Source organism: Dipodomys ordii, unplaced genomic scaffold (genome assembly GCF_000151885.1).
Source record: "Dipodomys ordii isolate 6190 unplaced genomic scaffold, Dord_2.0 Scaffold161, whole genome shotgun sequence".
NCBI lineage: Eukaryota > Metazoa > Chordata > Mammalia > Rodentia > Heteromyidae > Dipodomys > Dipodomys ordii.
Window position 1 is genome coordinate 820,777 of NW_012267377.1, and position 23,626 is coordinate 844,402.

Below are 23,626 nucleotides of genomic sequence, written 5' to 3' on the forward strand. Positions count from 1 at the left end.
TTGTAAAGTTCGTTTTTCGACATAACGACTTGTACATCTCATTGTTGCAATGGGTCCACCTGTATCCCTAGTTAAACAATTTGTTTTTGCCCTTCCCATCCACAAATTATACCAACATCAAATACAGTGAAAGCAGGGGTTATACCATGGGGGAGGGACATACAAAGCAACAAATAAATAATCTTATAAATATGTTAGAAACAATTGCATGAAAGAAAAAACCATTTAAATATTTATCTTGGGGTTCATTCCACTAACATCAACTTATCTGACCTTTTCTGCTTGACTCAGACATATACTAGATATTACAAAGAAGGGAAACCATGGGACCCTATGTTTCTTTGGGCCTGGCTTATTTCACTTAATATAATTTTTTCCAAGTCTTTCCATTTCCTAACAAATCGGGCAATGTCATTCTTTCTGATGGAGGCATAGAATTCCATTGTATATATACCACATTTCTTGATCCATTCATCTACTGAGGGGTATCTGGGTTGGTTTCATATCTTAGCTATGGTAAATAATGCTGTGATAAACAGTTGTGCTGGTAGCTTTAGTGTGGTTTTGTTTGTGATCATTTGGGTAAATGCCCAAAAGTGGGATTGCTGGGTCATAGGGGAGTTCTATATGGAGTCTTTTGAGGAACCTCCATACTGCTTTCCAAAGTGATTGAACAAGTTTACACTCCCACCAACAATGTAGTAAGGTTCCCTTCTGTCCACATCCCCTCCAGTATCTGTTGTTATTAGAGTTCTTGATTATAACCATGCTAATTGGGGTGAGGTGGTATTTCAATGTTGTTTTGATTTGCATTTCTTTTGTGGCTAGGGAGGTTGAACATTTCTTCATGTGTTATTGGCCATCCTTCTTTCCTCCTCAGAGAAGTTTCTCTTTAAGTCTTTAGCCCACTTATTTATTGGGCAGTTGTTTCTTTGAAGATTTGTTGTTGGAGATTTAATTTTTTGAGTTCCAGGTATATTTTAGATATGAGACCCTTGTCCACTGTATGGCTAGTGAAAATCTTCTCCCAATCCGTGGGCTTTCTATTGATCTTGCTAGCTATGTCCTTTGCCATGCAGAAGCTTTGCAATTTCATGCAATCCCATTTGCTTCTGGACGGTTTCTTAAAGAAAAACGCACAATTCCTATTTTGTAGAAGCTATCCTAATGTTTTTCAATGCTGCCGACCAATTCACTGTGTGTGTGTGTGTGAGAGAGAGAGAGAGAGAGAGAGACAGAGACAGAGACAGAGAGAGACAGAGACAGAGACAGAGAGACAGAGAGACAGAGAGTCCTAGGACTTGAACCCAGGGCCTGAGTGCTATCCCTGAGATTTTTTTGTTCAAATCTAGTTAGTGCTCTATACCACTTGAACCACAACTTCCCTTCTGGCTTTTTGGCAATGAAAGTCTCACAGACTTTCCTGCCAGAAGACTGTGATCTTCAGATCTCAGCTTCCTGAGTATCCAGGATTACAGGCATGAGCCACCAGTGCTTTTGAAAGTCCTGTTTCTGTTAAGTGTGGGGGTGGGGTGCCCCTGTCCACAGGTTCTGTACAGCCATGCACCACCAACTTCTAATTCTGGGCTAGAAATGAGGGCTGTCAGAGGGGTTAGGCTGAGGCTGGAAAGGTAGATTGGAACCAGAGCCCAGTTATTTCCCAATTTGAGGCCTAGTACCATTGCATGATTCCTGACTGTAGGAGCCAACATACATCTCCTTAGAAAATAGAGAGCAATAACCATCACAGTGGCGGCTGAGAACTTGCAACATGGCTTGGGGATGACTGATACAATGAGGGAGGAAGAAAATGCAAGAGGAAAGATATAGAGGCCAATTAATGGGCTGTTGCAGATTCAGCCCAGGCATAATGAGGTTGAACTAAGGGAAGTGGACATAGAAAGGAAATATGGACACTATCTGAGAGGGCTGTATGAAGACCATTCAGGCTATCCTCCATATTTTTCCAACTTCCCCTTCTTGTCTCTGAAGTTGGTAGAGTAGCGCTTCGCGTCTCGTGTTTGAGTGGTACCATGTGACTCTTATAAGCCAATGATTGATAAGAGAAAGAGATGGGGAAAGAGGTATTACTTCTAAGTCACAGTATTCAAAACTTCTCTGTTTTAAAAAATATTTTTATTATCTTTAAGTAGTTGTACAAAGGACTTGCCACTCAACAAAGTAGTTTATGAACAAAGTGCATTTTGATCAATGTCATCCCTTTCGACCTTCTCACCCACCCTTCCCTCACTTTTCTTAATTTTTAGGTTATGTATTAAAGTTTTTGCCCTTTAACAGAGCAGCTAATGTGTGCAATGTGTACAAGGTATCTTGGTCTGTGTCATCCATTCACCCTCTTCCATCCACCCCTTCCTTTATTTTTCTCAATTCTGAGGTATATACAACGAAGTCTTGCCTGCATTCTACCCCTTTTCCCCCTTTATTTATCTACTCCTTTCCCCTTGACCCCACCCCTTGCAAGTACCCATTTCCTGGCACTTATTTTGTTGGGCTTTGAATTGTACTATTTTAAGCTCTCCATAGAGTCTATGATACTTCAGCTAATTCATTTGTAACCACTTGCATACCACCCAGTGTGTTTACTTATAGATCTATAGGCACTTTCTAGCTACCACAACTTCTCTTTCTTTCTCACACTGTCCTGGCAATGATCAAGGGAATACTGGGTTTATTTTAGTTCTTCTATCTTGAAATATAAAAACAAATGTTTAAAAGAAATATTATTGTTGGCAGAGTGCTAGCCAATGAGTGAAAGGCTCAGATACTGAATTCAAGTCTTAGTCTTGGACCAAAAAGAAGGAAGGAAGGAAACAAGCAAGGAAGGAAGGTGGAAGGCAGGAGGGAAGGAGAGAGGAAGAGAGGGAGAGAGGGAGGGAGAGAGGAAGGAAGGAAGGAAGGAAGGAGGAAAGGAGCAAAGGATGGAGGGAGGGAGGGAGGGAAGGAGGGAGGGAAGGAGGGAAGGAGAGAGGGAGGGAGGGGAGGGGAGGGGAAAGAAGGAAGGGAGGGAAGAGAGGAAAGAAGGAAACAGAAAATAAATATTATTGTGGTGATGGCCAAGCAAAACTAGGATACATGTGGTCTAGATTCAGGTCTTAGATTTCTTCTCCTGTGAAGTGGGAGGACATACGTACTCCACCCTTTACAAACAAACAAACAAAGAAGAAGAAGGAAGAAGGAAGAAGAAGAAGGAGGAGGAGGAAGGAGAAGAAGAAGAAGAGGAAGAAGTCTAGGAAAAAAAACTAAGTTGCCTCTTAGGGAGTTTAAGGTTCATCCCAAATAAGAAAGGATTTTGGTGCTATCAGGGAAATGAAGAACAGAAGAACATATTCATTCTTAAAAAGAAATCTCTTGCTCTACACTCCTAAGGAATCAACCAACACATCTGTGTCACTTGCGTTTTTTTTTAATCTGACCCGACAGATCACTGGAGAGTAGCTATAGGGAATAATCCCCACACTGGCAGAGGGGATGGATGAAATCAACCATGAAAATAAGCACTGGCCCATGGGTCTATAGCCTAAAAGAAATTTGAGTGAACACAGTGTTGTGTTTAAACCAGGCATGGCAGCCATTGAATTGCCTGTAATATTTTCTCCTGAAAAAAATCCTCATTTGAAGTGAAACACAAATGTTGATGCTTCAAAAGTCTACTAAATGAAAAGCAAATTATGTTATTGTGTTATTAGTATGAAAATATAAAATAAGTATGCTTCTTCCTTTCACCCAGATTCTTAACATTATTTTTTAGTGAACATGACTGTACTTCTACTTTAATGAAAGAAGGAAAAAATTCCCTAAAATATCATGTTCAATAAACAAAAAGTATAGTTTAAAAACAAAAATGTAACCACATGCCCAGGTTCCAGTGGTTCATACCTGTAATCTGAGCTACTCAAGAGGCTGAGACCTGAGAATCTCAGTTTGAAGTCAGAGAATACTATTGTTTGTCTTGCCTGAAGTCTCTTGTTTCCTGCCCTAGTCCATGGCTACTGCCTTTTCATCTTATCCTTCTTCTTTAGCCTTAAATCCATTCCATTTTCTTCTTGAGGCTTGATGATTTCTTGCCCTAAGTTGAAACAGTTGCTTTATATATAGGTTGTGACTTTCCCAGACAGATTTTGTTTTTCTTGAACTTTCTAGGTCTTTCATTGCATATGCTCAAATGCTTTCCAAAGGTCAATGATCTTATCATTTGAAACCCTCTCTTTTTTTCCCTAAATTTTCACCTAGAGTCATAATATGCTGACTTGAACAGGCTGCTATCTAGAACTTCTGGCAGCTGTCAGAGTGGGGGCTCCTTCAAGAAGCTTTCCTGGCTAATAAATAGTTTCCAGGCCTTTGGTCTTTCTTTCTCACAGTTAGTTCCTGATTTCATTTTGCCAAGTTATCCACTCAACTGCCTAAGAAAAAGTATGCTGAGATATCTAAGTCTTGGTAACCTCCAAAATAGGCCTTACATTGCCCTTGTGGGGTTTTTTTTTTGCTGTTAAGCTTTGCTTTTGTTTTTGCCAGATAGTTTAGCTAGCAGTAGAATCCCTGATGAAAGATGCTTCCCATTGAACCCTGAAGGTATTGCTCTTTTGTTTTTAGCCATACTTCTACCAATGAAAGGAAATTTACATGGTAGTGCCCCAGTATGATGCACACTTCTTCATAGATCAATATTTCTTTTCTCCACAGAATTCTTGAGGATTTTAAAATATCTTTGTCTTCAGTGTTCTGGGATTCTAGGCAGGAATTACCTAAGTGTAGGTCACTCGTGTCTTTCATGTTGGTTAGCACTCAGTAAGAACTTGAAGAATGTTCTGATGAGTTGGGAGAGTGCTGAAGAGCTTAGTGCTCTGGAACGAGTCTATGGATGGACTGGCTTCTTCACAGTAAGAAGAGAAGAACCTCATTTGGGGGATACCCATGCCTGCTTTTGAGATCCTAATTCTTCTTCACACATTTTTTTTATTTCTGTGGAGGATGTACTTACCATAATTTTTCTGAGATTTTGGAAGTAGCCCTGGGCTATTCCGCAGATGGAAAGGGTGGAAAGGTCAGCTTTCCATAGAGAGACTCTGGCAAACCTGTCTAAGACTCAGGGGGCATTTATCCCTCATAATCTTGATCTTCTTTGACACCAATGGACAGATGCGGCTTCTTCACTCTGCTTCTCTGACCGATAATTCTTCACTCTGTACCTTCTCTATGTAATCAAACATCTGAGATCTCTTAGATTTAGCCCTTGTTGAATGTGCCCTGTAGTATGTTCCCCAACACGCCAACAAAGGCAGTCATGGTTGGTGCATTTCCAAAAGAAAGCACTAAACAACACCTGATTTCCAGTAGCCTGTTTTTGTTTCTTTACACTTTTTTTCCTAATGACAAAACGAGTCGCTTACGTGAAATCTGCTCCTATATGGAGGAAAATGGATAGCAGACTGCCCTGTGGAAGGTCGAGGGAAAAGCTTGCCCCTCCCTTCACTTACAGTGATTCAGCAGGAGCTGTTAGAAGCCCCAGGGGCAATGGCTCCCACCCCATGGGACAGTTCTGTAGAATGCAGATTTTTCTCTGTTCTCTGGAACTTTCTTTCCTAACAAGCTCCCTTGGTAATTCTGGTCTACAATTTGATATAGGATGCTAGGATTTACAGAAACAACCAAAGTAAGAAAGAGGCTTGTGTGGCTCAGGCTATGGGTGGAGATTTGTAAGGATGTTGTCATTGGAAATTTTTTCTTCTTTATTTCCCCTGGGTGTTTTAAGACCTCCTTAGATCTTTCTCCTAAATGCAAAAGAAAAAAAAAAAAAAAGGACAGACTAAGGACATGAGAGGCAGTATTTTGGGCACTGACTGATCATATGTGAGATGATCACACCTCGTCATCTTTGAGGTAGCATGGATTTTTCTAGTGTCTGACCATTGCCAATAATAGCAGCTAATTTCCCAGAAATGTGGAGAATACACTCACCTGTCCAAGCTCAAAGGGTGGACTTTGAGACAAGATGTGCAGCAAATAGAGACCTTAGTGCAAATCTTACAAGATTAGGTATCTGATGGGCAGGCATGCCCTGAAAAATTACAAGTGACAAATTCCTTCCTCAGTTCCTCATTAGTTGAGTCCTATGGAATATACACTCTTCCCCAAATGTCAACTAAGTTACATTACTTTCTGTTGGGCAATTAGAACACGTGCCCTTGGTGAGGCTGGTTGGCTTTTAGAAGCAGGCTTTTGGCTCATTCCTTTTTGCCATAGAAAGGTTTTTCTGGTTTTGTGCTTTGTTCCCACTTCTGATGGTCCTATTTGTCTACAGACATGCCTAGAGCTGTGTAAACATCACTAATGAATAAGAGGTTGTTGTTCTTATCTATCAGGCTTTTGAACTCCATCCACCACTTTCCCAACTGTGCTCACATAGGCCAATTTTGAAAAGCTTGAGAAAATACTGAAGTGGGATCTCTCTCTCTCTCTCTCTCTCTCTCTCTCTCACTCCATATATATTTTTATTGTAAAGATACTGTACAGAGGGGTTACAGTTACATGAGCAAGGTAATGAGTCCATTTCCTATCAAGTATTGTTACCCCTCCTTTGTTTTTCCCCTACAATTCCTTTCCTCCCCACCTCTCTAACTCCTTCCTCCCCCCAACCAAGTTGTAAAGTTCATTTTCAACATAGTGTCTTGTACATCTCGTTGTTACAATGGGTCATCCTGTATCCTTATTTCAGCATTTTGTTATTTCTCTTCCCCTCCCCAAATTAGAAAAATGTATATACAAGATTCAGGGCACTGGAATCAAATACAGTGACAACAGGGGTTGTAACATGGGGGAAGAGCATACAAAAACAAAAACAAAAAAAACCCACATAGTACATTATAAGTACATTAAAAAGAAGAGCAAGATAAAATCTCTTGTGTCCCTATCTTGGGCTTGATTTTGCTTAGCATCATCATATATGGTCATATGTACACAGCTTTTGACCTCTTCTGCTTGTCCTAGATATATACTAGTTATTGCAGATAAGGGAAACCATGGACCTATGTTTCTTTGGGTCTGGCTTACTTCACTTACTTCACTTAATATAATTTTTCCAAGTATTTCCATTTCCTAACAAATGGAGCAATGTCATTCTTTCTAATGGAGGCATAGAATTCCATTGCATATATACCACATTTTCTTGATCCACTCTTCTACTGAGGGGCATCTGGGTTGGTTTCATATCTTAGCAATGGTGAATAATGCTGCGATAAACATAGTTGTGCTGGTAGCTTTAGTATGGCCTTGTTTGTGATCACTTGGGTAAATGCCTAAAAGTGGGATTGCTGGGTCATAGGGGAGCTCTATGTGGAGTCTTTTGAGGAACCTCCATACAGCTTTCCAAAGTGGTTGAACAAGTTTACACTCCCACCAACAATGCAGTAAGGTTCCCTTCTGGCCACATCACTTCCAACATCTGTTATTATTAGATTTTGCTTATAGATATTGTTTTCATTTCTTTTATGAATAGAAGCTGAGCATTTCTTCATGTGTCTATTGGCCATTCTTATTTCCTCTTTAGAGAAGTCTTTCTTAGTCTTTAGCCCAGTTATTAATCAGGCGGTTGCTTCTATGAGGATTTGTTGTTGGGGAATTTAATTTTTTTGGGGAGGTTCGGTCGTGGGGCCTGAACTCTGGGCCTGGGCGCTGTCCCTCAGCTCTTCAGCTCAAGGCTAGCTCTCTACCACTTGAGTCACAGCGCCACTTCCGGCTTTTTTCTTTTTGCTTATGTGGTGCTGAGGAATCGAACCCAGGACCTCATGCATGCAAGGCAAGCGCTCTACCACTGAGCCAACTTCCCAGCCCCGGGGGATTTAATTTTTTGAGTTCTAAATATAGGTTAGATATGAGACCCTTATCTGTTGTATGACTAGTGAAGATTTTCTCCCAATCCGTGGGCTTTCTATTGATCTTGCTTGCTTTGTCTTCTGCCATGCAGAAGCTCTGCAGCTTCATGCAATCCCATTTGTCTAACCTTTTTTTAATCTGTTGTGTTTCTGGGTCTCTATTAAGAAAATCTTGGACTATGCCAAGGAACCCTAGAGTTTCTCCTATTCCTTCCTGTAATGTTTTCAGGGTGTCTGCTTTGACTTCAAGGTCTTTGATCCATTTGGAATTGATTCTGGTGCAGGGTAATATATGCGGATCTAGCTTTAGTTTTCTACAAGTGTTAATCCAATTTTGCCAGCACCATTTACTGAAGAAGCTGCCTTTCTTCCATTCTATTTTTTTTAGCTCCCTTATTGAAGATTAGGTGACTATAGGTCTGTGAGTTCATTTCTGGGTCTTCATTTCTATTCCATTGATCTTTAGGTCTGTTCTTGTGCCAGTACCAAGCTGTTTTGATTACTATGGTTTTGTAGTAGAGTTTGAAATTTGGCATTGATATTCCTCCAGCACAGTTCTTTCTGCTAAGGATTGTTTTTGTTATTTGGCGTCTTTTATTGTTCCATATGAATTTTTGGATTGCTTCTTCTATTTCCTTGAAGAATGAGATTGGGATATTGGTAGGTATCACATTGAATTTGTAGAGACTATGCAGTGATGAAATCTACATTCTTTTTCTTATCATTATGCCCTATATATCTACCTGTATTGCCTTCACATAGTATAAGTTATCAGAAGTAATCTAGAAGCCAGGCCCTGGGTGCCTCATGGCTGAAATCCTAGCTGCCAGGAGACAGAGATCTGGGGATTACAGTTAGAAGCCAGCCCAGAGAAATACAACAAATTCCATCTTCAATTAACCAGTAAAAGGCTGGTCTGGAGGCATGACACAAGTGGCAGAGTGCTAACCATGAGCAAAAAAGCCTATGAAGCTCAGGGTGCTAAATTCAAATCCTGGTACTTGAAAAAAAATGTAACCTAGAGATGATGTAAAATATGCAGAAGGTTTCACATGGATTATATATAACTATCTTATATGGGCAACTTGAGCATCTATATATTTTATACCTGTTCCTGGAACTTGCAACCAATTCACCACAATATACAAGTCACTATAGACTTCCAATCTCCCTGTTTTGGAAGTAATATTACATAAATCCCACCCAATATAACACTGATATCTTTATCAGTATTATAGGATTAATATCAGTGTGGCACTATTTAAGAGTGGAGTTTACTAAAGAAACCTTAAACATTAAAAATGAGAAATGGTTTCTAATTCATAGCTGAAATGTGGAAGTGAACAGATAGGGAAATGCAAGGCTCTTGATTCCTATTTATTTGGGAAGTTTCAAGGGACTGGGGATTTTTTTTAGCATGCTTCTCTCTAAGAAATTCCAAATTTGATATAATTTTGCTTTCTATTTCCTTTGCAAAATTGTATTTATATTTACAAGATGTATTTCTTTACCCTTTATCTTCTTTCATAGCTCCTATGACTGTAGTTGGAATATCATATTTCACATTGGCCTTTGCTGTGTATAGTCAGCAGACGTAGAGGAACAGGCATAATAGGACATAGACACCAGGGAAGAGAGCAAAGTCTTTCATCCTTACCCCAACAAGCATTGTGTTATCCACAAACATTCTTTGTAGTTCACATATGGCCTTGAACCTTCCTAGCTTTATTTTTTTTTGTTTTCTATGTCTACATTTCATTAATCTTTAGAAAATGAGTCACTTAGAGACACCCCATTTTCTCAGGTTTTGCTTTCATTCTCATATTATTGGGTAGAAGGCTTTGATGGTTTGTTGGATTTGGGAGTTTGGGAGTTTTTTTTAGATGAGAGTTACATTCTTATACATTCCCTTCTGCTTTTCTTCACATCAACCACATACCTGAATATATTTTCTTTTCCATTTTTTCTTACAAATTATTTTAGATAATTCAAAGCACTTTTATGCTTACCAGTCAAGCTACTGTTGCAGAAAAGAAATATCCAAGCCACACAAACCCTTGGACATAGCGCATCAAAGACACATTTTGGACCCTACCTCATTAGTAGGTTCGGGTCTGTTGCACTGACTTTTCTGCCAATATTTATCTGCCAATATTCCCTCGTCTTTCCTATTTCCAAGTGCTGATTTAGATAAATGCTTTTCTAACCCAAACAAAACAGTATAGTATTCCAGTCAACCATGAACATAAATGCTGGCATATGTGCCCCCACTTGAAAGAAGCCCGGACAGGCTTTTTTGTATATATTTTTATTATAAAAATACTATACAGAGGGGTTACAGTTACATGAGTAAGGTAATGAGTACATTTCCTATTGAGTGATGCTACCTCCTCCTTTGTTTTTCCCCTACCATCCCTTTCCTCCCCATCTCCCCAACTCCTCCCTCCCTCACCCAAGTTGAAAAGTTCATTTTTAAGATAGTATCTTGTACATATTGTTACTATGGGTCATCCTGTATCCTTATTTCAGCATTTTGTTATTTCCCTTCCCCTCCCCAAATTAGAAAATTGTATATACAAGATTCAGGGCACTGGAATCAAATACAGTGACAACAGGGGTTATACCATGGGGGAAGAACATACAAAAGAAATAAAAAAAATCACAAAGTACATTATAAGTACTTTAAAAACAACTGCAAGAGGGCTGGGAAGGTGGCTCAGTGGTAGAGTGCGTGCCTTGCATGCCTGAGGCCCTGGGTTCAATTCCTCAGTACCACATAAGAAAAAAGAAAAAAGCCAGAAGTGGCACTGTGGCTCAAGTGGTAGCGTGCTAGCCTTGAGCTGAAGAGCTGACAGACAGCGCCCCGGCCCAGAGTTCAGGCCCCACGACTGGACCCCCCCCAAAAAAAACTGCAAGAAAGACAAAACCACTTGTGTCTCTATCTTAGAGTTCATTTTACTTATCATCATATATGGTCATATGTACATAGCTTTTGAGCTTTTCTGCTTGTCCTAGACATATGCTAATTACTGCAAATAAAGGAAACCATGGGACCTATGTTTTTTGGGGTCCTGGCTTACTTCACTTAATTTAATATAATTTTTCCCAAGTCTTTCCATTTCCTAACAAGTGGGTCAGTGTCATTCTTTTTTTTTTTTATTGTGAAAATACTGTACAGAGGGGTTACAATTACATGGGCAAGATAATGAGTACATTTCTTATCAAGCATTGTAGCCTCCTCCTTTGCTTCCCCTTCCCATCCCTTCCCATCCTCCCCCTGACTCCCCACCCAATCTGCTCTTCCCCCCACACACACACCAAAGTTGTAAAGTTCGTTTTCGACATAACGACTTGTGCATCTCATTGTTGCAATGGGTCCACCTGTATCCCTATTTAAACGATTTGTTTTTCCCCTTCCCCTCCACGGGTCAGTGTCATTCTTTCTGATGGAAGCATAGAATTTCATTCTTGATTTGAATAAGGCAAGAGGCAGGTGCAATCAGATTCCCAAAGAGTATAATTCCACCAAAAAGGGGAGGTCAGGCTCTACCTTTCCAAGGCCTCCAGCTTATAGGAGATCTTGTGAAGTCAAAATGGAGATTGGTTCTCTGATCATCAATCAAATGTGATTTTGTAAATGTGAAGGAGGGGAAATGATAAAGTAGATCTGCCTTTCAAAGTTCTGGTAACAGGGAGGACGACTGGGTAATTTCTGTCCATCATCTACTTCTAGAGTCACATCACAGGCCCCAGAGCATCCAGGGTTTACACTCAAGGAAGGACACACCCTTGGCTATATCCACAGATCACACAAGATTCCATGGCCCAATGCAGACTTGCTGTCAAACTGGCCCATTGTGGCCCCAGTGGGTATCCTGGCATCACAGAACTGGAATGTGCTATCCCTCAGAATGGGCACAGAATCATTTCACCAAGGCAGGTACATCTTCCTTGCAACAAACCTACATTAGAAGTGTGAGATCTGACAACCACAGAATGGTAACTGGGAGAATCCATCTTTTTATCATTTTCATCTCATAGGCTCTCTGTGTTCTCTGTGGTTTAGGTCTCATTGAAATCTTCCTAGAACCTCAGTTCATTCTTAACATTCTCCTTCAGAAGTGTCACTATGAATGTGCTCTTGGTCTCTCTAGCTGACCAAGGACCTCAAACTCCTGGCCCTAAAGTCAGTTTTACAATGTCAACCACTTCATCAACAAACAGATAATCACTAGCATCTTTTCTTAGCAAGATCTGTAACAGATACCTCCAAACATGTTCTTTGTGAATTAATATTACTTTCCTCAAACAGACTGTAATTTGGTTGAAAACAGTATTACATCTCCTCTTTTTATTTTAAATATATATTTTTTATTTTAAAGATACTGTACAGAGTGGTTACCAGTTATATGAGCAAGGTAATGAGTCCATTTCCTATAGAGCATTGTTACCCCTCCTTTGTTTTTCCCCTGCCATCCCTTTCTGCCCCCCAACCCAACTCCCTCCCCATCCCCCACCCCTACCCCCGCAAAGTTGTAAAGTTCATTTTCAACCTAGTGTCTTGTACATCTCATTGTTACAATGGGTCATTCTGTATCCTTATTTCAGCATTTTGTTATTTCCCTTCCCCCTCCTCAAATTGAAAAATGTATATACAAGATGCAGAACATAGGAATCAAATACAGTAACAACTACTATGGGGGAAGAACATACAAAGGAACAAAAAATTCACATGGTACATTAAAAAGAACAACAAGAAAGATAAAATCTCTCGTCTCCTTCTTAAATCCTACACACTTCCTGGCATAGTACCAGTGCCTACCTAGCATTCTATAAATCTTACAAAATATTTCCTATCTTTACAAAAATAAACACTGGTTAACTTATTAAAGAGAAAATTCTTGGGCTTGGAAGGTGGCTCAGTGGTACAGTGCTTGCCTTGCATGCATGAGGTCCTGAGTTCGATTTCTCAGCACCACATAAGCAAAAAAAAAAAAAAGCCAGAAGTGGCTCTGTGGCTCAAGTGGTAGAGTGCTAGCCTTGAGCTGAAGAGCTGAGGGACAGTGCCCAGGCCCAGAGTTCAGGTCCCACAACCGGACCCCCCCCAAAAAAAGAGAAAATTCTCAAGAAGTTCTTAATATCTGGTTCAACATATACATGTTTTTCGTGTATCTATCTGTGCAAAAGCAGGTATATCACAGGCCATTTCATAATGGATTGAGAAAATGAGTAGTTCTTAAAACAAAGATTTAAGGTTGCAAATTAAATGAAAAAAAAAGTTTAAACTGGGAGCTAGTAGCTCACACCTATAATCTTAGTTGCTTAGGAGGCTAAGAGCTCAAGGTCAGGGTTCAAAGCCAGCCCAGGCAGTCCATAAGACGGTTAACTCCAATCTACTACACAAAAAACTTGGAAGTAGCACTGAGGCTCAAGTGAAGAGAGTAAGTCTTGAGCACAAAGAGGCTCAGGGACAGCACCTAGGCCCTGAGTTCAAGTCTCAGGATTGGCAAAATAAGGAAAGAAAGAATGAAAGAAAGAGAAAGAAAGAAAGGAGAGAGAGAGAAAGGAAAGAAGAAAGGAGGGAAGAAGGGAGGGAAGAGAGAGAAGGAAAGAAGAAAGAAAAGAGGGAAAGAAAGAAGAGAGGGAGAGAAAGAGAGAAAGAAATTTAGTTTAATGTTGTAAATGGGAATTAATTGCCTTTGTAATTTTTTACTAATTCTAAGCAAGAGAGACACAGGAAAACTTTGCAGCCAAGCCTTCTAGATTAAGTATTTATCTTTGTAAGTATTTATCCATGGATTTGTTAAAGAGATTTTTTTAGACTGAGATTAAGGTAAAGAAGGACCTGGGCTTGGTTTTTGTCTGTAATGATGCTTTGGATTCTTGCTGCAGAATCATTCTGTGCTACCCTGACAGATGAGAACAATATGTCAGTCTGTAGTTTCACAGCTAACTCTTGCCTTTCACACAAAAGGAAAATCTTTTTGTATGTGTGTACCAGTCCTGAGGCTTGAACTCAGGGCCTGGGCAGTATCCTTGAGCTTTATTATTATTATTATTATTATTTACCTCCCACAGGACTTTCAGCAGGGAATTTACTTTCCTCAGCCTTGGTTCCCTCATCTGTGAAGTGAGATTAATAACTCACAGAATCATTGTGCATCACAGGGATTACCAGACATGAAGTGTTTGGTTTCCCTGGGCCCCTAGTGACACAGAGTATTGGGTGCTATCATCAATGCTCAGTTTGGTGCACAAGCAGCAGGTTACACTATACTTGTTTATGCATTTGCTTTTCCCACTAGGCTGGGCCCAGCTGAGCAACCTTTTGGACTACTCATTTGGGTCCCCTACTCACAGTAGAGGGAAAGCCTCCTGGAGCTCAAATGCTTAGGCAATGTGACTCAGGCAGAGGTCTCTGCCTCCATGTTGGTAGCTTGGGAACAATTCAGGGAGCCAGCAGGTAGTGGCAGGAGTTGCAGTGTGGAGGAAGTAGGAAGTGTGGAGGTAACTTCAATCCCTGCACAGCATGATCTCAGCATGTAATTCCGCTCCAGGTAGCTGGAAACCAAGCCCAGCTTCAGACTCCATCATCTCCTTCTCAGTTACACACTGAATATCCTTGAGCTTTTTTTGCTCAAGCCTAGTGCTCTTTCACGTGAATCATACCTCCATTTTCTGGCTTTTTGATAGTTAATTGGAGATAAGAGTCTTGTGGACTTCCCTGCCCAGGCTGGTTTTGAACCATGATCCTCAAATCTCAGCCTACTGAGTAGCTAGAGTTACAGACATGTACCAATGACACCCAGATAACAGGAATGACTTTAAACATGCTTTTGTTCTCAGTTCCTACCATTCTTAAGGCGGTACTATGTCTAGTCACCACACTGTGCAGTGTTCTGTCACCTACCCAAATCTCTCCCATTTTGAAGCTCTGTCTCCTTGATCAACAGGTAAATAAAATACTAAGTGTAAGCACTGGGCTCTACAAAACTGAGAAGTGTGCACTAACGCCCAGGAGCACGCGCACGCGCGCGCGCACACACACACACACACACACACACACATATTGTAGAAACTAAGATGTCTTAGAAACCCTGAGCAGTAAGTGAAAATGATCCCCTTAATGGCATTGATGAAAGGAGATGACAATTTTGTGTTCTGTTCTGAACTCCAGTCATGCATTTACCAAAAGAATTAAACTCGTTGAACTTTGAAAATCTAAATCAAATCTTGAAAGCTGGAGTGTATTTTGCAAGTAGTATGGAAAGGAAGAGATGGAGAAAGTACTTAAAAATAATCTCTCTCCCTTGTACACTCCATTTTAAAAAGTAATGCGGCTTTTTTTTTTAAGTAATGCTCACTACCTTGATGAGAAATGTCTGATGCGTTACATTCTGGTCTCAGGATAGACACTTTTTCCCATCAGAAGTGATTTTTGTTTAGCTCCCAGGATTTCACGATCCTCTTCCAGACCCAACAGCCTCTGAGAGAAAGAGCCAACGTTTCCTAGAGCAGATCTTTAGCTGGTACAGGTCAGTCATCAGAGACACACAGCCAGATGTTCTGTCATGTCTGTTTGATTCCACGCTTTCTTTCCTTGTAGCTACCTCATCCCTGAACTCCCAACTGCAACAGCTCCAGCAGCTCCAGCAGCTCCAGCAACAGCAGCAGCCGCCTCCACCACCAGCCAGCCAGCATCCGCAGCCGGGCCCACAGGCGCCCTCGCAGCCCCAGCAGCCCCAGCCTCAGCCCGCCCCGCCTCAGCAGCCACCGCCTGCCTCCCAGAAGCTGCCAGCCCCTCCAGCTCAGCTCCAGCAAACTCCTCAGCCCCAGCAGCACCAACCCCAGAGCCAGAACCAGGCCTCTCCAACGCGGCAGAGCTCAAGCCCCGCTCAGAAAGCCAGTCAGTCGCCAGGGCATGGCCTTCCATCGCCGCTCTCGCCTCCCAACCCGCTCCAGGTAGGTTCTCCAATCCCTCCCCGGAGCACAGAGCACCTGGCTCTGGGAGTGTGCTATTCCCCAAGGCAGAGGGAGCCCGGCAGAATCGAGCGTCCAGTTCCACAGTGTCTAATTCCAATTGATCTCAGGCTTAGGGACGAGGAAGCAAGTGGTAGGCGGCTGGGGATGCATGTAAACGAAACAAATGGAAGCCCATTGATGTCGCCCTCCGAAGGATAAATGCTCTCCCTCCCCTCTGTGCCAGGCCCCACACTGTAAGTGTACTTGTAGCCCGTAATAATTCCATTTTATGATACTTTTTTGAAGGCAGCAAAGATAGCATCCAATTAAAATTATTACTAGCACACTTTTGTAGCCCCTCGGAGAACTGCATCCAGTGTTCGCCAGGCCATGATGGTTATTTCTCTGTATTATGAATACAACAGTGTCTTACCTTGAGTACTTTCTGCTCTTTTGTTTTTATTTTTCTAAAGACTCTCTGGGGTTAAGAGGGCAAAGAAATTTAGTCCTGGTCTTATGTCCCAGGTATCAACCATCACTCCACAGTCTAACAAGTACTCTAAATACATGCCCAGAGCCTCAACAAATATGCATCTTCATAAAAATAACAAAATAGCTAATGCCTTTTCTTTATTATTGTGAAGCTGAGGACATTAAAAATAGCTACACCAGGTTAACCACAGGCTAACCTACTTGTGTTGAATGGAGAGAAGCATTCAAGAATATATAACTAAGCTTCAGAAAACCATCCTTAGATGTGTTTAAAATAAATCAACTTCCAAATCAAATGACACTAGAAGTGAATGGTTCAGTCAAACCATACATTCTTTGACTTACATAATAATGTTTGATTTAGTGTGCTTGGAAGACACTGATAATGTCCAACAGAGTGAGCCCTTAATATACTCACGACGATGCCAGCTCAGCCCCCTTCTTTGCCCTCCCCAACCCACTGATAACAGTAGAGATGGCATTTATACTAAACCAAAAATAAATAAACAAAACTAAGACAGATTGGTGCACACACAAAAGGCAGGTGATCTAAAACTTCATATTTTAGCACTAGCTTTATTAGCTGTTCCATAGTTTTGTTCTGTTTTGTTTTTTTATCTCTTTGAACTTGGATTGCCCAAACAGCCCAAAGACTTCCTGAAGATGAAGACATTTGGGTTACAGGGTAATTGTTTTTTCTGGGCACTTGAGCCAGGGCAACTTTCAACTTGAACATTTTTTTTCCCCCGAGTCTGGTTTGAAATGTATTTTTACAAATCTTGCAAGGACAAGACAATCTAATGCTTGTGACCTGTCACTGAAATGAGCACAAGCTAAAAGCATCTTCGCTGGACACTAGGTATCTAATAAAAAAGCAGACAGAATCAAACATACAAAAATGAATGATTATAGCACCCTAATGTTTTCAGTATCTGGAATTCAACTAATTATGCCAAAAATGACTTTAATGCTCTTGAAGAACAATTAAATTAGCTAGATGCTGCCATCCCACACTTGCAGTCCCAGCTACTGGAGACACTGAGATATGAGGATTGTGCTTTAAAGCCAATCCAGAGCAGAAAAGCTCATGAGATTCTTATCTCTCATTAACCAGCAAAAAGCCAGAAGCAGGGTATGATTCAAGTGCTAGAGTACCAGCCTTAAGTAAAAAAGCCAAAAGAGAGTGAGAGGTCCTGAGTTCAAGCTCCAGTACTAGCATTGAAAAAAAAAAGACAGCTTAAAAAAAAACAGTTAAATTAGATATGTCTATGTACCATGTGATTAAACACTTTCTCTTTCCCAAGGAACAAAATAGGTAAAATTACCAAAAGGGACAAATGCCTTGGAAAGAATGTTACTTAGATGTGACCCCAATTGCATCTAGACCACTATTCTCTCTCATTAAGAAAAATACACCTGAGAGCTATGGCTTTATCAATCTTCCCTGAATAATGACAGCATCTTAGCAGTTGCAAAACCTCCTTGAGCTACTTTCCATGGAAATCTAGGAGCTAGTTAGTTTTGTTTTGTTTTGAAAATGAAGGCTCAGAGCTACCTTACTTTCTGTATAACCATAAGAAAATATTCTAATTTTTTCTCTGTTTAGGGTTTTAATTTACAAACATAATAAATATATTTGGAGTATATTTAAGCATAGAGTCGGTACTACACCAACTTCTATGGATTTTATAGATGACCAAAGGAGTGAGTTGATACAATTTTTTTCAACTAAGGAATAGACTTAGGATTAATTTTGATGTCTATGTCAGTAGATATAAAGGACCTTTTCATTTACTTGTAAGGCACATGTAAAGGACATGGAGAATTTCATGGTTTTAAATTGTTCTAACATTAGCTGCAGGGTTTTCAAATTTGCATAGAACGCTTGAACTTTTAAAAAAGAACTATTTAAAAGGAACTGCAGCAATATTTCACTCTCAAAGGTAGTGACCATTAGGGACTAGAAAAAAGTGTTTTTGTTTGAAAATTATGAAGGGAATAAAGATAAACTAAATGATCATCCACATATGATAGCTCCATCTTCATTCAGGCTTCATCTTCTCACATTATTCAAAATCCATATGAGATATTCATTTAGAACTGTGCAAGGTAGGTGTAGGGGAAAACAATTCAGAACGCTCTTTTGCTTAAAACTTTTTTCAAGGAAAAAAATTATTACTACATCTATACAGATACCATCACGTCTTCAGGGAAAAAAAATAGTAAATGAAAGTAGACTGCAATGGTATATTTTAGGTAAGATCATTCTCAACATGAAAACAAAAAAAAAAATAGTGCTGCTGGCGGTTAGTAACACTTTTTTTTTTTCTGTCCGTCATGGGGCCTGAACTCTGGGCCTGGGCACTGTCCCTCAGCTGTTCAGCTCAAGGCTAGTGCTCTACCACTTGAGCCACAGTGCCACTTCCGGCTTTTTCTGTTTATGTCGTGCTGAGGAATAGAACCCAGGTCTTCATGTATGTAAGACAAGCACTCTACCACTGAGCCACCTTCCCAGCCCCAGTTAGTAACACTTTTGGCAAAAAATTAAAAAAAAATCTCCAAATAGCTCTTGTCAGGTTTTTCTGTAAAATCGTAGTATAATTTTATTTCACTCTTTTACCCAATTCCATGAAATGATTGCATTTTTCCAACCAGGTTGTTTCAAGACAGGCTTAAGTCTGAAGTATTACTCCTTCTGAGAAGCTCAAGTAGCAGAATAGCTTTGCTCATTAGTTTTGCTCTCTTGAGGGTATAGAAAGGCCTAAGGATCCTGAATGGACACCAGAGGCTGGTCCTGGCCAATCTGTCTATAGATTCTCCATTGAGACTCAAGATCTGCCCATTTGTACCTCAATTTTTCCCAGGAGAAAGGTGTTCTAAGCAGAAAATGCAAGCATGGGCGCCAAGCAGGCAGTGTAAGTCAGTGGATGTGGCTGTAAAACCCAAGACCGAATTCATGGAAACAGCAAGTGTTTTAGATAAAAAGCTCTTACAGGCTGAATGTAGATCTTGGATTTTAAATGGACATCTACCCCATCTGGATGGACATCTAACCCCTCTATCACAGATAGGACTAGGATGGGAAAATGAGAAATCTAAACTATGTTAGAAACAAGCAAATTGGAAGCAATAAGTACAAGAAACTGTGGAGGAAAAAGGAAGACATGATATAATCATTCCTGAGTAGGAAAAAAGCAAACAAACAAACATAGCCAACCATTTTTAATTTCAGTGCTTAAATTTGACCTTGAAAAAAAAAACCCTTTATGCATAAGAACAGTAAAATAAATACCTCCTTGTTAGTGTCTTTGAAATTCTTGGCTCCCAAGAATGTTCTTTGGGAGGTTGTATTTGAACTGGGGATTTCCCAGGCATTAAAAGTCCTAAGGCATGCATCTTCCATTCTGAATGGCCTGGAGATGGACTAGGCCTGCTTGGATCCCAGTCATGGGATCTGAGGAAGAAAAAGGCTGAAGGCCTTCTTCTATGTCTGCATCTACATCACATCTGCATCAATGTTGAGTTCTAAAGTCATTTTTAGGTTCATGCTTCTGTGATCTGAATGTTGGTGGGTGTCTGGAATTGCATTAGCTATTGAAAAATATGATCATCTTAAAGATTCTCTGAGCATTCTTCAAGGTCAGACAAATTTCTTCCCACTCAGCTGGATGGCAGAGTGGCAAGAGAGTAGGGGACAAACATAAGTGGGGTAATGATAGCGGCAGCAGATTTTATCTTAGCCAGAGAGTCCAAATTAAAGTCAAGTTTTTATCCTCAGAGTGTCACTGCTAGACGCTCTGGCCTCAGATTGCTTTTCCACACCTATACATTAGAGAAGCTTAAAAAACCAAATGCTGCATTTAACCTTGGCCTTCTACGTACCATCTTGCATGGCAGGAAGCAGGATAATCTTTTCCTTTTCTTGTTGTATTTCATATTTTAATAAATATCAGAGGGACACAGGGAGATCAGTGGAAATAGGAGTGAGACAGCTATCAGGGCTTATGTGAAGAATGAAGAGCCTGGTCACCTCCTCAAAGGTGAAGGTGCTCAAAAGACTGTGTAAAATGTGTTTTCAAAAGTATGCATTTGTGGGGATGGAAAGGTAGCTCAGTGGTAGAGCACTTGCCTTGCATACATGAGGCCCTGGGTTTGATTCCTCAGTACCACATAAGCAGAAAAAGCTGGAAGTGGTGCTGTGGCTCAAGTGGTAGAGTACTAGCCTTGAGCTGAAGAGCTGAGGGACAGTGCCCAGACCCAGAGTTCAGACCCCAAGACAGACAAAAAAAAAAAGTATGCATTTGCTAATGTAAAGCTTAGTTACCACTCAGGCTCAGGCAATAACACCAGATTAGAATTTGACCTCTGTTGTACATTCTAACTAGGGTGAGAGGGAGTTTCAGCATTGTTTTGATTTGTATTTCCTTTATGGCCAGAGGCTGATACTTCATCTGTCATGAATTGGAAGCATTTATTTTTTAGTTTTAAAATGTTGTATTAAAATTTTTAATCTATCCTAATTACTATGTTTTGAAGTGCATCCTGAATCTTGCTACAAAAAATATAAGTAGCAACTATTCTCCAAGGTCGATGGCATTCTGTCAACCATAAATTTCAGTAGATCTTGAGTCCCTCTTTCTAAGTTGAATTTGAAAATATTTACAGTAGAAAAAACAAGTCAATGTTGAATAATGGAGTAGGACAGGAAGGGGACTGGATGTGCATCTTCCTAATTGCTCAGTATTAAAAATCCCACTCCTTTTTTATTGAGTTGAAATGTGATGGCAATCAAATGACTCTCTGGACTGAAGATTTTTACTGAAGTGAATTCCTGAAATTGTTTGGTCAGAAGGATATCACTATGTAGATAGCGCTTTCCCAGAGCAATCCAAACCATGGGGACCTTTGGAAACTGAGTCCACACAAGATCCAGCTGGTTCAAGAGGAAGCCTATCATGGATAAGCAAATCCACCCCAAACTCAAAGGAGCGATTGTGCTGACTATATCTAGCATACAGGTGGAGCTGCATTGCATGCTTATAAACTTGCTAAAAACACGATTAGCCTAAAGATAGAAAGGATTCTGAATTTATTTCTGTTTCTGCTACCATCCAGAAGACTGAGGGCTTCATTCATGATTCACTCATTCAGCAAGAGATCAGATGGGAAACGAGAATCCCTTTACCCAACTGTATTAAACGCTGAATAAAATAAACAAAATATATTTGCCCATCTACTCTACCAGGGACAATTTTTTCTCTTATGAAAGAAAGAAAATCTCCTTTAAAAAACCCTCAGTTCAACATTACTGACATTTCAAAGAATTTATTACAAGCATTTGAGATCCAGGAGGAACAACAAAGTTTATATTGCTTTGAGAGTGGCAGGGGAAAAATTAGTTTAGCAAGAATATACTTATATACTGCAGTGTTCCTTTGACATGCCTGGATTTACCATTCTTGGGCACTGCCCTGAAGATCAGTCAAATCATGCAGAGAGGGCCTTAGCAAAGCAGGCAGTAAGCTCGCAGGACTGTGGAAGCTCCCATCAAGTCACCAGACATGGAAGGGCACCAGACATGGAATGCGGGGTGGGGAGGGGAGAGTCTTGTGTGGATCTTTTCAAAGTCAACAGGACCACTATGATGATGACCATGGAAGCAGCTCTATGAGCCATCTGCAATGAGCTCAGAAAAGCCTGCTGCCATACACCATCCAGTCCCATCATGATCTACAGCCGGGTGGCTGTCAAATTACTCTAATGTGCATTCGGAGTAGAGATGTATACATCTGTGGTCATTTCACATGTCTAGGAGATGCTAGCTGACTTGGTGCTCTGATGGAGCAAAATCTAAGCAGTAGTTATGGAAACTTCATATTGCCTTCTAGTATTTTGTATCATCAGTTATTCTCCAGCAGGCTTGGAATAAAATCCCCATGGGCTTTTAAACTGACTTCCCAAGCTTTGGCAAGTGACTGCTCCCTAAGTTCTATAGAAAGGCATTTATGGAGCACTTGTGGTATGCATGGCAGTCCAGGGAAGGCTTACACAGCAGATCAGGTGGTGCCTTGGAGAGACTATTGGAAGCAGACAGATCTGGGTTCAAATGCTAAACTCTGCTACCCTTGGGTCCAGTCAGCACATCCTGTGGAACCTCAGTTTCCTTATTGGCTGGAGGGTTGGTGTGAGGATTAAAGATGACTAACATGAGAGCATCTAAGTTGGTTCCTGATTGAGATCTGGCACCAGTGAGTTTTCCTGCTGTAGCATTCTAATCTAAGGAGGAACGTGAAACAAAAAGATGTGCTTGAAGTTAAACAAAACCAAACCATCACTGGGTTATAAAATGCATCTGTACACATTAAAAACATGATCTTCCAACTCTGGAATAATCTGTTTTAGGCAGAATGAGACTAGCAATTGCTTATGCATTTCTAGCATCACACTAAGTTAAGAAGTGAAGAAGATTTATGAGAGGTGCTCTTAACAAAGGTTGTTGGTGGGCATCTGAGAAGGTTAAAGCAGGAAGAAATGGAGCAAGCATAGCTGTTTAGCCATGAAACCTGATTTTGCTCCAATACATCACATAAAGACTTCTCAACCCTACAGAATCTCATTTTTGCCATCAACATCAGTAAAAACCAAAGCGATCTTTTTTCCTTCTAAATTTCTAATGTTGCATCATGCGCACACATATAGGTAAAGGGGAAATCTTGATAATCTATGCTCTGTCAGTAGCTTAGGATTTTAGAGGAGTCATCCAATTTCTTTAGGACTTGGTGGATCAGCAATTACATGAAGTGCATGTTAGATGATCTTTAAGTCTTTCCCAGCTTCACATATGAAATAGCACAAATAATACAGTGTTAAGAAAGATTCATATACCTTGTGGTGTACGTATGTCCAATCCACATCACATGTGTAACACTCAACAAATACTCCTGGAGCTGGGTGTCTGTGGCTCATACCTCTAATCCTAATCCTAGCTACTCAGGAGGCTGAGATTTGAGGACTGAGGCCCAGAGCCACCCAGACAGACTAATTCACAAGACTTATTTCAATGTAGCAGCAAAGAGCTAGAAATGCAGGTGTGACTCAAGTACTAGAATACCTGTTATGAAGAAGGAAGGAAGGAAGGAAGGGAGGGAGGGAGGGAGGGAGGGAGGAAGGAAGGAAGGGAAGGAGGGAGGGAGGGAGGAAGGGGGGAAGGGAGGGAGGGAGAAAGAAAGAAGGAAGAGAGGAAGGAAAGAAGGAAGGAAGGAAAGGAAGGTAGGGAGGAAGGA

General features: G+C 40.6%; 1 protein-coding gene across 2 annotated transcripts in view; it reads left to right on the plus strand.

Moving 5' to 3' along the window:
• Pou6f2 (POU class 6 homeobox 2) overlaps positions 1-23,626 on the plus strand; it is a 339,941-nt gene that overhangs the window by 199,344 nt on the left and 116,971 nt on the right. For both annotated transcript variants that reach the window (XM_013033013.1, XM_013033012.1), the window contains exon 4: positions 15,496-15,851. In XM_013033013.1, coding sequence (XP_012888467.1) covers positions 15,496-15,851 — 356 coding nt within the window. The remainder of the gene's footprint in view (positions 1-15,495; positions 15,852-23,626) is intronic.